The sequence below is a fragment of the Corythoichthys intestinalis genome, chromosome 14 (assembly GCF_030265065.1).
Source record: "Corythoichthys intestinalis isolate RoL2023-P3 chromosome 14, ASM3026506v1, whole genome shotgun sequence".
In the NCBI taxonomy this organism is placed as follows: Eukaryota; Metazoa; Chordata; class Actinopteri; order Syngnathiformes; family Syngnathidae; genus Corythoichthys; species Corythoichthys intestinalis.
In genome coordinates, this window is record NC_080408.1 from 19,026,279 (window position 1) to 19,040,494 (window position 14,216).

Consider the following 14,216-nt stretch of genomic DNA (forward strand, 5'->3'; position numbering starts at 1 on the left):
CAGACTTCATAATGCCATGCACACGGTCAAGCAGTCCAGTGCCAGAGGCAGCTAAGCAACCCAAAAACATCAGGGAATCTCCGCCATGTTTGACTTTGGGGACCGTGTTCTTTTCTTTGAAGGCCTCGTTTTTTTCCCTGTGAGCTCTATGTTGATGCCATTTCCCAAAAAGCTCTACTTTTGTCTCATCTGACCAGAGAACATTTTTCAAAAATGTTTTGGGCTTTCTTCGTTTGGCAAACTGCAGTCTGGCTTTTCTTATGTCTCTTGGTCAGAAGTGGGGTATTCCTGGGTATCCTACCATAGAGTCCCCTTTCATTCAGATGCCGACGAATAGTACGGGTTAACACTTTGTACCCTCGGACTGCAGGACAGCTTGAACTTGTTTGGATGATAGTCGAGGTTCTTTATCCACTATCCGCCCAGTCTTTTGTTGAAATCTGTCGTCAATTTTTATTTTCTTTTTTGTCCACATCTAGAGAGGTTAGCCTTGACTTGTAGCCTTGAGATTGCCCATGCTTCCTCGCAATTTTGCTTCTCAAGTCCTCAGACAGTTCTTTGGTCTTCTTTCTTTTCTCCATGCTCAATGTGGTACACACAAGGACACAGGACAGAGGTTGAGTCAACTTAAATCCATTTTAACCTGCTGCAAGTGTGATTTAGTTATTGCCACCACCTGTTATGTGCCACAGGTAAGTAAAAGGTGCTGATAATTACACAAATTAGAGAAGCATCACATGATTTTTCAAAGGGCGCCAATACTTTTGTCCGGCCCATTTTGGAGTTCTGTGTAAAATGATAATGATTTTTTTTTTTTTTAATTCATTCTCTTATGCGTTTTTTCATTGCAAGCAAAATCAATGAAGATATTACTACCAAAGCATTTGTAATTGCAATCATTTCCTGAGAGAAATTGAGCATTATCTGACAGACCTGCAGGGGTGCCAATACTTTTTTGTTTATTTGATATTGTTTTATCTCTACGTCTCATTTAATGCGTTTCTTAAGTGTTAACACATTTCGCACCTGTGAATATTTGATCCAGTCGTTCACTAAGATCTATTTAAAATATTTAAAATATATATTATTGTGACAAATAGTTTTATGCAATTAAATGTCTTTAATTAAGATTGATTACAAAATTGCTAATAAATTACCAACCTTTTATTCATTCATTAATTCGTTCAACTTCTGGAATGCTTTTTCCTCATGAGGGTTGCTGGAGCCAATCCCAGCTAACAACGGGCAGGAGGCAGAGTACTTCTCAGAACTGTAAGGCAGACATGCTAACCCCTCCTCCACCGTGCTCCCCTCCCCCATTAATTTAATGGTATTATTATTCTAAGTATTCAGTATATTTAATGCTTCTGCGACATTTTTGAAAAAAACATGCCTTGTGAATATCAGTTTGAATTTTACATATTTCTTCCCATACATTTGTTAATTTTACTTGAGACATTCTTTTCTATATTGTTTGTCCTTTTGACTATATTTGGTAAGACAGCAGCTTTCATCTTCTTCTTTGAAGCAAAATCATAAGGAGATAACATTGCTGCTGAGTTAAGTTCCACTTTCTTGTGAGCCACTTCATGAGTTAATATGGGGGCCTGCCTATTTGCATTTGGAATAATGACAAGTGTATGCTTTACAAAGTTGGGGCAGATCTTCTCGAAGGCACCTGGGGTATTTGAAGACATTTGTCCAAGCCGGCCAGCTATTAATTGTTTCTTTCTTAACAAATGTATTTAGCTTTGGTGATGATTGCTTTCTTTTTGTTTTTTTAATAAGTGTGTCGTCATCTTCTGTTCATTAAGAGAATAAAAGAACGCGTGAAAAGCAAAAATCAGATTTTTTCTTTTTCAAAATCAATAGCTATTTCAAAGTAAACGCTGGTTGACTTAATGTAATGTGGCACGGGTGTGATAACCGATGACGCCCGTCCTCATTGGCTCACAGAGCACATAAGACATCTAGGTTTGAATACAATATATGATATCTATGCGGTCACATGACGAGGAGTTTTCACGTTCCAGTGCGCTGCGCAAAGCTTTCAGATAGTGGATTGGAAGTGACGGTGACGAACTTCAGTAGCTTGTTTGGTTTGCAGGTAAGGTGAAAGTCCGCTTTACGTGTGTGTGCGAATAGGTAACCTCATGTAGTACATAATCTCTACTTTTAACAGTAGGCAGAAAAAAAAATCAACGCTGTCACTCTGCATACTTTTCGTAATTTAAATGAATAAAAAAACTAATTTGCTGTTATAAAGTGTTTGATTGTCTCAAATGCGCTAAAAGTGTCCAAATTCAGGGCATCACTTGGCTCAATGCCCCATTTAGTAATATGAAACCAGTCATGTTTTGAAATGTAATTGCAATGCGTGTGGAAATCTTCCAGTAATGGACAGGGAGCCCCTCTCAGTCCTTTGTACTCCTGCTATGGTGGTCGATGTGGACAAAGTGAAGAAAAATGCCCAGAGGATGATTGAAAAGTGTGAGAAGCTAGGAGTTAAGCTTCGCCCACATATGAAGACCCACAAAACCATGTATGTAATGTATGCACACACATACACAGATGAAATTGGAGGTAGTACAGTGGGCAGGTGGTTAGCATAGTTCTGAAGTGAAGGGTGCAATCCCAGGCTCTGGCCTTCCTATTTGGAATTTGCATTGGCTCCCCGTGCTTGCGTGGGTTTTGTGTTCCAGTAATTGAACAATCAAAATTCTGTTTATCTGTGTGAATGGCAGACAATTGCATGAGTCACTATGATCCAAGTCAAAAGCAAGTCCTGAGTAGGCATGTACCGTTATGATATTTTGAATGTATGATGACCTTAAGCAAAAATACCGCGGTTTCAGGGTACCACGGTATTGCAATTATAGCTCTAAAATGTGTTATTTTGAGATGTATAGTTATTTTCCCCCCATTGAACAGGATTTTTTTTAAAAATCACAAGATATTTGTATATTGGAACATCAACATGAATATAATGTTAAAATAAATAACTGAAATATTTTATATAAAATTGAAATAAGTAGAACTTGTAGACTAAACCCACAGCCACAGCTCAAGTTGCTAAACATTAGAACAAAAATATTTTTTTCCATGAAAAAAGTAAAAACACTTCTAAATAAAATTTAAATTGTCTAATGCAGGCACTTCACTGACTTTTCTGGGTTATATACCACTACTACCATATACCACTACTACTATTAATATTGGCTAGTTGAATATTAATGGAGAGTGCGAACAAGAGACAGCGCGCGTGTGTATGACTCGTATCATTATTTACACATTATACACACAAACACACACACACACCCTGTCTCAACACAGAAAGTGCCAGAGAGAAAACACACCACAGGCTGTATTATGAAAATGTTATTTTAATAAGAAAATGTTATTTTGAACAGATATTTACAATGGCAGAAGAATTTACAAAAGTAGGCTAATGGTAGAGAGGAAACTCTACCATTAGGAAAAATACCAGTAGTTAGCCGTCTTAATAACAAGCTTATGTTATAGATAGGCATGTCGCGATAACAAATTTTAGTAAGCGATATGTTTTCTCATAAATTATTGCCGATATGCGATATTATTGCCAGTTTTTTAAAACCAATTCAACCACAAATATAGTAACAATAAATCCTAATAAATCACCTATTCAAATGCAATTAATTGTTATCCTTAAACAAAAACTATATTAAAAATTATAAATATTCAAAACACACACAACGCATATAATGACTATTTTTAAAGCTAGGTAAGTGCAGAATATGAAATGGATAAGGAACCCAATGTTATTTTTGTTGCCTGCCAATTAGAGCCCGTTAAAAGATTTAATTTGATCCAAAATCACTGTAATCCTGTCCTGCAAAGTGCGCATATTAACAAATTTGAATTTATTAAACCATATTATCATTGCCAGTCAGATTTTTCATAATGGGTGTCATTCTAAATCTTATTCTTCGTGCAGAATCTGAAGTATGTGAGATTGCCTCCAGAAATCTGAACATGGCGTGCTTTTATTTTGAAATATTCACCGGAAGTACTTTTGCTAAGCCACTAATTGTAGGCTTTACACTCAGTAAAAAAAAAAAAATATAGTAGGCTAAAGTGGTTAGTACATTGTCTTTTTTTCATTAGTTTCAATGTGGCAATGCCAACATTTTACATTGTTTAATATTGATGTGTTTCCTAATTTTGTATATCTGAACTTTAATTCTACGGCATGTTGATGGCCAATAAACATCTGTGAAAGCTACTGGAGTCTCATATGCAATCAACACACACGGGTGCGGAGTGCACGCAGCACACGCAAACACAAGTACGCAGAACTGTATGCACGCACGCATGTGGCTATGAATCACAGCCAGGAAAATTACCACCTTCATTTTTTATGTACCGCGCGATAATTTGACTTATTGCATATTGCGACAGGCTTAGTTTTAGTATTTGTTTTACCATCGCTAGACACATGAAACACACTGGAGTGAACTGTCATAGCTTGTTGGAAACGTTCATGACAGCGTTTACTTACCCTAAATTTTGTGCAAAGTGATGGAAGATGGTCACATAAATGTGAAATCATGTTGGAGGTGTTGCCTAAACGTCGGCTGTCCTTCGTCCTCTATGCCGCGGCCGTCTGTTTCTTTTCGGTAGCTGAAATACTCCCATAGCGACTTTTTTGAGGGGGTTTTAAAATAAGCTCAGGTATATTTTCAACACCAACAGCAGTGTTACCGTCAGAGCAAAAACCATAAGGGGTACGGGTGAGCTCTGCTGCTCCAAGACATTTCTCGCTGCATTTTTGGGGACATAAAAAAATGACTAATACAGTTCTACGATATGACTGAAAATTTTAGTGGTTTTGAAACCGTGATGTTTTCATACCACGTAAACCTTGAAACCGGTAACCAGCACATGCCTAGTACTGAGTCTTACCTGTTTTGGGCTAGTTGAGTCACAAGGTTATAGCGAGTCGAGGCACCAGGTTTTGTCTGGTCAAGTCTAGTCACGAGGTCATGTCGAATCGAGCCGAGTCATAATTTTAAAGACTAGTCACGTCAAGTGAAAAGGTTGTTGAGTCGAGTCACAGCCTAGTAAAGGCCTTCACCATTGTTCCCACGCACACGCACAAAGCACTCAGGTTTATCTTTAAGGGAAACCTTACTGTCAATGTAAGTCAATTTAGATTAAAAAAGAAAATTATATAGTCTAGTCTGCCGGGAATAAACCAGCAATAAGGTGTTCCAAGCAGATCATTGGTAGGTGGGAACCAATCTACAATCAAGTTTTTCGAGTCAGCTTGTCGAGTCTGGAGTCATTGTCTCATTGTCTATTTTTTTCTTCAAGTCCGAGTCGAGTTAGGAGTCATCAAATCTGCGACTCGAGTTGACTAGAATCCAAGTCCCTGTGACTCGAGTCCAATTGTCTGGTGAATGGTTGTCTATATATGACCTGCAATTGGCTGGGTGTACCTCGCTCCTTGCCAATAGTTAGTGGGGATAGTCTCCCACTCCCCCACGTTCCTCATGAGGATAAGCGTTACGTAATAAATAAAGGAATAAGTGAATGAAAGGTGTGACTGAGTCTCTCTGCCACATATAAGATACTTATTTGTGTTGTTTGTGACTATCTCCAGTGAGTGTGCTGACATAATGACGGGGGGTTCACGACGATGCATTGTGGTTTCCACCCTGGCAGAGGCCTGCTTTTTTGCTGACCATGGATTCGATGACATCCTCTATGCTTACTCTCTACCTTTTGATAAGGTTTTCCCTGTTCTCTCTATTCATACATCCTATTATAAAGCAGAATAATCTGTTACAAGCCAGCAAAATGTTCATTTTAGAAGAAACATAAGAAATAACTGAGAATATTCATATAAAGCTAATGAGATGTGTTACAGTACATAGTACTGTATATGCATTATGCAATTGTGAAGTGTATGTTGGTTGGTATAGATGCTAATGTTAGAAATGCGACCTTTTTTTATAGTCTAATTTCTGCAACATGTTCCAAATAAATTTGCTACATAGTGAGAGAGGGGGTGTACTTGACTGGCCTAACATTAGTCCAAAGCTACTTGCCGAATTTGAAGCGCAAATTATGACAACATTGATCCTATATTCATGTGCAACTAAATTGTTTGTCAATCGAGAATGGGAAAGAATTCTCATCTCAAAGCTTTAACAATTAGTGTCCGCAATTCCCAAACGCTTATTGAGCGTTTGATAGCCTGCGAAAGACAGAGGTTATGTACAGTATATAGTTCCGTTTGTCTGTCTTCAAGATAACTCAAGAACGAATAAAGGAATTATCTATATATGTATTACTAAATAAAATTTTCTATTATGAAATGGAAGAGGTCAAAGATCACACATGTCAGGAAAAGAGTTTCGTGATTACGCTATGATGGTTTAGCTTATTTAACTATGATATGATAAGAGAAAGGGTCAAAGGTCACAGAAGTCCGAAATATGGCGATACTTTGAATTTGGCTGCTTAGGCGGAAGTCTCAACCTTCAGAGTGGTCCTCTAGTTTACAAAAGGTTTTCTGTTTTTTAAATATACCCGTGTTTGTATATACATATATACAAAAAAAAAAAAACTCTTCCCTCACCCACCCCTTTTATCCCTCTGGTAGGGTCGATAGGTGTTCATCTCAAGCTTGGGTTTGCAAAAAAATAAACGTCTTCCCTCACCCGCCCCTTATTAGCCCCTGGTAGGGTGGGTGTTCATCTCAAGCTTGGGTCCTGCGCATATATATACAGTGGGGCAAATCAGTATTTAGTCAACCGCTAATTGCACAACTTCTCCCACTTCAAAATATTGGAGAGGCCTGTAATTGTCAACATGGGTAAACCTCAACCATGAGAGACAGAATGTGGGGAGAGAGAAAAAAAACAGAAAATCACATTGTTTGATTTTAAAATAATTAATTTGTAAATCATGGTGGAAAATTAGTATTTGGTCACCTTATGATATGATATTTGCTAGGTGGAGCGTTGTGCTATCTTGTCAGAGAGACTGGAGCTCTTTCAAGTTTTACTGGACCATCCTGATGCTCTGGAGCAGCTCAAAAAACGACCACTCAAAGGCGGTCGACTGTGGCATGTCTGGTTGAAACTAGACTGTGGCAATGGCAGAGGTAAGCAAGCATTCAAGAACATCAATATAGGGCTGACAGAAAACGTTATCCAGAGTCAAAATGACAGCTCATGATTGTATTCATTTATTGTAGCCGGCATCCTGCATTCAGAACCTGAGGCGCTCAGACTGGCGCAATCCATTGCTGAAGCGGCAGGTGTGCAGCTAACTGGAGTTTATGCTCACTGTGGAAACACCTATAACTGCAGAGGAGTCCAGGAAATTCAGACTGTTGCGAAGGACACCACCAGATTTACTCTGCAGTTCATGGAAAAGTGAATCAAGAACAAATTTATTGATATTATAGCAAGCTGACCTACGTCCGTAAATACTGCAACACACGACGACACGTGTTACAGTGGTCATCACAATTAACAAAAATTCCGAATTGGTCATTATGCCCTGTGAGTTAAATGTACTAGCCTTAGAGTCCATCTATCTGTTACATTACTACATGCATTTTTTTTTTATTATGTTATGTAGAAGGCAACACACTTGTTCTAAAAATTGAAGTTAAATATAACAGGTTTTGCTCTGACCAGCAGCCAGTCAAAGGCCAGAAAAACGTTAATGTCATCAGCTGACCCTGGCAACAGATCCTGAAATCTGATTGGACTATAAACATTTATTACTGTATATACTGTAATATTAAAATTTAGATCTTAAAATGGTATTTCAGTGCTGCTGATAGTATTCAAGCCTTTAAAGAAGGCCTTGCTGACCGCCTTCACATGTTGGTAACTTATTTATTTTGTTAGGTTAAAGATTGCTGGCATCACCTGCAAGTCCAGCATTGGCTCCACACCCTCCTGTAGTCACCCAGGCCAAGACATGGCACAACTTAGCGAGGTGCATCCAGGAAACTATGTCTTCTATGGTATGTGCGCCTGCATTTTGCGTGAGGCCCAATTCCCCTAAATCATGTGCGGTCAAATTGCATTACTTGCTTCTTCTGTAGATGTTCAGCAGTCTATCATTGGCTCATGCAGCGTGGAAGACATTGCTGTGCGGGTTTTAACAAGAGTCATTGGCCACTGTCCTCACAGGAACCAGCTACTGATTGACTGTGGTTGGACTGGGTTAAGGTAAATCCTGTAATTCGGCTAATGCAGGACCCTAAAACCAAAAACACTCACCATTACCAGTGTGGCTGCGCCAGGAAAAAACTGATAGCCGACTGGCCTCATCTCATCTTGCTCTTCTGAAATATTTCAATAAGCTCATCTGAAAAATTTAGCCAGCAGTACCATAATAGTGTGCACCTATTAGCCTAATGCTATCAATAGTTTCCTCAGATAAGCGAGACTAACAAATTAACTATCAATAGGTATTGATTAGAGGTATGTAACGATAGGTACAGTACGTTAGCATGCCGTCAATATAATATTGTGAACATCTTTTAACTTTAGATGGGTGGAAATGACACGTGCAGCGCATTTACAGTGGGGCAAATAAGTATTTAGTCAACCACCAACTGTGCAAATTCTCCTACTTGAAACGATTAGGGAGGCCTGTAATTGTCAACATGGGTAAACCTCAACCATGAGAGACAGAATGTGGGAAAAAAAAAACAGAAAATCACATTGTTTGATTTTTAAAGAATGTATGTCCAAATTAGAATGGAAAATAAGTATTTGGTCACCTACAAGATTTCTGGCTGTCAAAGAGGTCTAACTTCTTCTAACGAGGCTCCACTCATTACCTGTATTAATGGCACCTGTTTTAACTCACTATCGGTATAAAAGACAACTGTCCACAAACTCAGTCAGTTGCACTCCATACTTCACTATGGCCAAAACCAAAGAGTGGTCGAAAGACACCAGACAAAATTAAAGACCTGCACCAGGCTTGGAAGACTGAATCTGCAATAGGTAAAACGCTTAGTGTAAAGAAATCAACTGTGGGAGCAATTATTAGAAAATGGAAGCCATACAAGACTGCTGATAATCTCCCTCGATCTGGGGCTACATGCAAGATCTCACCTCGTGGTGTCAAAATGATAACAAGAACGGTGAGCAAAAATCCCAGAACCACACGGGGGGACCTAGTGAATGACCTACAGAGAGCTGGGACCACAGTAAGAAAGGCTACTATCATTAACAATGCACCGCCAGGGACTCAAATCCTGCACTGCCAGACGTGTCACCCTGCTGAAGCCAGTACACGTCCAGGCCCGTCTGCGGTTCGCTAGAGAGCATTGGGATTATCCAGAAGAGGACTGGGAGAATGTTTTATGGTCATATGAAACCAAAATAGAACTTTTTGGTAGAAACACAGATTCTCGTGTTTGGAGGAGAAAGAACACTGAATTGCATCGGAAGAACACCATACCCAATGTGAAGCAAGGGGGTGGAAACATCATGCTTTGAGGCTGTTTTTCTGCAAAGGGACCAGGACGACTGATCTGTGTAAAGGAAAGAATGAATGGGGCCATGTATCGAGAGATTTTGAGTGAAAATCTCTGTCCATCAGCAAGGGTATTGAAGATGAGACGTGGATGGGTCTTTCAGCATGACAATGATCCCAAACACACTGCCAGAGTGGCCTAGCCAGTCTCCAGATCCCAACCCCATCGAAAACATGTGGAGGGGGTTGAAAGTATATTTAAAAATCAAACAATTTGATTTTCTGTTTTTTTCCCCACATTCTGTCTCTCATGGTTGAGGTTTACCCATGTTGACAATTACAGGCCTCTCTAATATTTTCAAGCGGGAGAACTTGCACAATTAGTGGTTGACTAAATACTTACTTGCCCCACTGTATACTTTGAGCGCCTTGTGACCACAGTTACCCATTATGACGTCAGTCTGACTCATCGGCCATTTTACGGGGCCATTCGATAAACATATTACTAGTGATGCACGATAATACATTTTTCAACCGATAACGATAACCGATAATTTCCTCCTCATTCCAACCGATAACCGATAATGTCAAGCCGATAATTCTATTAAAAGATTTATGTAAAATTTTAAAGTATACACAAAAGAAAATATTACTTTGCAAAAATATGATTTATCGCTCTTTTTTTCAACATAAAATACGAACAAGTATTCAATTCCAACATCTAAATAATGACAGATTGTCTGACATTGTGTAATGGTAAACTTTTGGCAACAATTACTTACAGAGTAAATACCTAAATTGCACAAAAATGCCTTTAAAAGTAAGCCATTCCTAACATATATAACATTAATACACTGCAAAACACACCTCCTTAAAACTAGTCAGTTTTATAAGTGTAAATCTATTAGAAATAAGTGAAATTATCTGCCAGCCCTTTAAGTGTATTTCTCAGATTTCTTGGAAGAAAAATAGCTAGCTGAAAATAATCTTACCAGCCTTATTTTAAGCAATACACTATTATACTTAATCCTACAAAAAAAAAACTTTTTTTAAATAATATTTGTGGCTACAGAATGTTATTGTTATTTCATTACAACAGGAATGTGCATATTTAAATTGATGAGTGTTAATAAGTGCCAATAAGTTTTGATTATCTACTGTGACTGTAATTGAGCAGACAAATACGTTAAATTAATTTGAGAAGTGATTGCTAATGTTATATACTTTATTGCGCACTGTGAAAATGATTAACTCGAAGAGCGAGATGTCATGTATCCATTCTGCAGCGCTTTGTTTACATTTGCGGCACTCACGACATGTGCTTTACAGCAGCTAAACTGATACACGGCAGTACTATTTGGATGGAGTTTGAGGTCGCATCTCCGTGCGTGTTGTTTTGTGCCTGAGTTTTGTTAAGCCGAAAATAAAGGCAGCGTTACAAAATCATCTGACCGCTCGTCATTTTACATACTGAATGCATTATTGACTGGCTGACTTCGTTTTCTCCATGTTTAAATTATCATCTAACCACTGTGCCGTCATGATAAACTTGCTCACTGGACATCACTTTTACAAATATCAGTGGTGAAAATGTGATTGGCATGTTTTTCATGAAGAATGGTGGTCGTAGGGCTTTGGCTCTCGGGTCATTTCGGTTAAAAAAAAAAAAAAATCGTGTCTCGTCTCGGCGGCTACGTTCGTACCGGATAATCCGCCCACACCGGCCTGTTCGCCGCGGCGTATTCGGGGCCTGGCTCTGCTCGCACGCCGTGGGGGAACGCTCGAGAAACCGGGGTGTTCGCCGGAGGTCCTGAAGCCGGGGAACCAGGCTCTGCCCGCCCCGCCGAGCGGCCTGCCGGACCAGCCAGAGCGACGGGCTCCGTCGGAAGACAGCTACTTGCAGAGTATCAGTCTCCAGTCGTGCCGGTGTTTCAGCCTTAGATGCGAGTTTACCACCCAGCTTGGGCTGCTTTCCCAAACAACCCGACTCTGTATTGTCACAAGCCCCGTAGTTTAGCTTGTGTTTACAATAACTTTAGCATTCCCACTAGCAGCAGCCTCGTATTCGTTCCAAAAATCTTTGTGATGCAGTTTTAAATGAATGCTGGGTTAGTGGTTTTGAATGAGGACGCTTTCTTTCGGCCTCGTGGAACTTCTGGGGTACATGTTTCGCAGATGGCGAGAGCGTCGTTTTTTTAGTAACAGCCGCCATAATATTCAACTATTTCTTGTCGTGTAACTCCGCCTCTTCAACCCCTCCTCCCTCAGGGGCTTCAGAGAGGGGAGGGGTTGAGGAGGCGGCGTGCTGAATTCTTCGGTTGCGCACATTTGGAGGCTAAATCAAGTATATAATTATCGGATTGCATTATCGGTGGAATTTTTTTATTATCTGGATTATCTGTGTGACGTCATAATTGCCATTATCGGCCGATAATTATCGGCGACCGATATTATCGTGTATCTTTACATATTACATTTCAAGGAAGCTACAACTTTCTTTATTTTAAGGAGTAAGGTAAGATTATACCAGCTGTGAAAAGGGCTATACTAGTTTTGGTTAGAGTTTGGAGATGAGAGTCACTTTTCAGGTGTCCAAAAGCTAGGGAAACCTCAAGAAAGTGCATTTATGGAATGGCCCCTCCCACATTCACAATGAATGGGTTTCAGTGCCAGAAGATGCGCACTGCTACTGCTCGTCTGAAAAGTCCTTTTTGCCTGGTGCACACGAAACACCATTGGCGTTTGCGCCATCCGCATAGTGTGCCAATTGCTTCCGAGTGCCAATGCCGCTGTTTACAAATTTTCTTTTATCCCAGACAATTGTTTTAGGTTTTAATTACCTGATATGTTTCGGCAACTACTTCCGCCTTCATGAGAGTGTTACTGGTGTTGGTGTGACGCGTCTTTATCAGCTGATGGATGAAGGCGTGATTCAGCTGTCAGATTTGACAGGCGAGTCACGCCCTCTGCTGACCATTCACTCTTGCAGGATGCTGGTCCAGGTAGTAGAGAGCATGTAAGCCCCCTCATCCCTGTTGATGGTCCTCGGGGACTGCTTGCGGATTTCAGTGGCCTCCCTGATCCAGCACTGATGTTTGTTTTCTTCGGTTCAGACGACTCTGGCCTTTTCCCAGTCCATAATGTGGTTTTCCCTTTTGCAGTGATCGGTGATGGCTGACTTGTGATGTTACTGTTGTGCTTGTTCTTTTATTGCCCCTGTTTGTCTTATTGCTGTCTCCTCCTTACACTCCTCCCACACCAGTGACACTCTGATGAAGGCAGAAGTAGTCGCCAAAACATGTCAGGTAATTAATACAACCTAAAACAATTGTCTGGGATAAAAGAAAAATTAAACTAATCTATAAGTGTAGAGAAAATGAACTCAATAAAACTATGTACGCTATATTGATTGCCAGGTTCTCCATTCAGTGTTTGGCCACTTTGGGGGATTTCTGGCCAACTTTTGGGGGGGGGGGGTTAACCCCTGTATCAGTAAAATATTTCATATTTATTTTGTTTTCAAAAAATACATTTTGGAGAAGTAGGGTGTAATCCATGTAACAATCCTTAGTGCTTTACTTAAAAAATTTTGTAAAATGTAAGTAAACATCAATATGTAAAAGAAAAGTCAATTGTTGCTGCTGTCAACAGTCCCTCTTTTAGGCTCGCCCAAATTCGTTGCACGTTTTCAGCACTGATCTTCAAACGTATTTCATGTAGGCCTCTTTGGAAATAAATTATAACAGTTGTTTTACAAGACCTTTAAATTCAATTTTAATTTCAGTGTTTGTTAACTTCTTTGGTTTATGTTTTGGTTTGCTTTCAATTCAAGTTTGGATGGTGCTGGGAAACTTCCAACCGGATATGCTGTAATCGAAGGGCATCCGGACCTCAAGTAATTATATATAATGAATGCCTTAATTACGAACATCAGTGTACCTGATCATTAATGTTTTTGCGCAGACTGTTGTCCATGACTCAGGAGCATGGAAGAGTGGAGCCCCTTTCAGGAAAGCTGGATTACAGCATGTACCCACTGGGTTCTCTGCTCACACTGATTCCATACCATGTCAGTAATCTAGTGTAGGACTATGTTTTTGTGAGTTTTCCTCTTGTGTCACGGTCTCTGCTCTTTTGCAGTCATGTGCAACAGCAGCGATGCATCCTGTGTATCATGTGCACTCAGAGGGCATTCTCACGGGCAAGTGGAAACCAACACGTGGATGGTGAACAGATGTAAATATCGGATACTTGCAATAGTTAACCTGTATAGTAATTTGCTAGCAGATACATGTAGATAATGTAGTTCTTGTTTACTAACAAAGTAATTCAGGCATTGCAAATGTCTAAATGACCATGGCTTTTGGTTTGATTTTGTTATGTTAGATAGTGCAGTAGAATATCTACTTGTAAATATGTGAGTGTAAAATGCAAGTAAAGGCCAATTGCAAAACAATGACTTAAACATTTTATCACGCGCTATATAGTGTGTATCAGTTCTAATGGATATACTTTATGAACAAAAATAAAAAGAACTTTTGACTCCTGTGCGTGTTGACATTTTATTGTATTTCTTCTGCTTGCTAGCGTAACATCTCTTTGCGTTAACATGGATGTCGTGTAAAGTTTGGCTTTTGTTATTTCAACTCCTTACTTTGTCTAGATAGGCTTGTTACTTTTTTCAAATTTACTACATTTTCAACCTCTGGATAATTGCACAA

At 39.6% G+C, this 14,216-nt stretch overlaps 1 protein-coding gene across 2 annotated transcripts; it reads left to right on the forward strand.

Moving 5' to 3' along the window:
* Positions 1 to 2,007: 2,007 nt before the first annotated feature.
* zgc:162816 (uncharacterized protein LOC571260 homolog) lies at positions 2,008 to 14,039 on the forward strand. Of its 2 annotated transcripts, XM_057856504.1 has the most exons (11): positions 2,008 to 2,107; positions 2,395 to 2,542; positions 5,642 to 5,771; positions 7,000 to 7,150; positions 7,244 to 7,424; positions 7,908 to 8,026; positions 8,108 to 8,234; positions 12,758 to 12,800; positions 13,328 to 13,390; positions 13,459 to 13,564; positions 13,636 to 14,039. In XM_057856504.1, exons 2-11 carry the CDS (start codon positions 2,397 to 2,399, stop codon positions 13,794 to 13,796), a joined length of 1,227 nt encoding a protein of 408 aa, XP_057712487.1. In that variant the 5' UTR covers positions 2,008 to 2,107; positions 2,395 to 2,396; the 3' UTR covers positions 13,797 to 14,039. The 2 variants fall into 2 exon arrangements, with proteins under 2 accessions (XP_057712487.1, XP_057712488.1); XM_057856505.1 differs by lacking the exon at positions 12,758 to 12,800.
* The last annotated feature ends 177 nt before the right edge of the window (positions 14,040 to 14,216 follow it).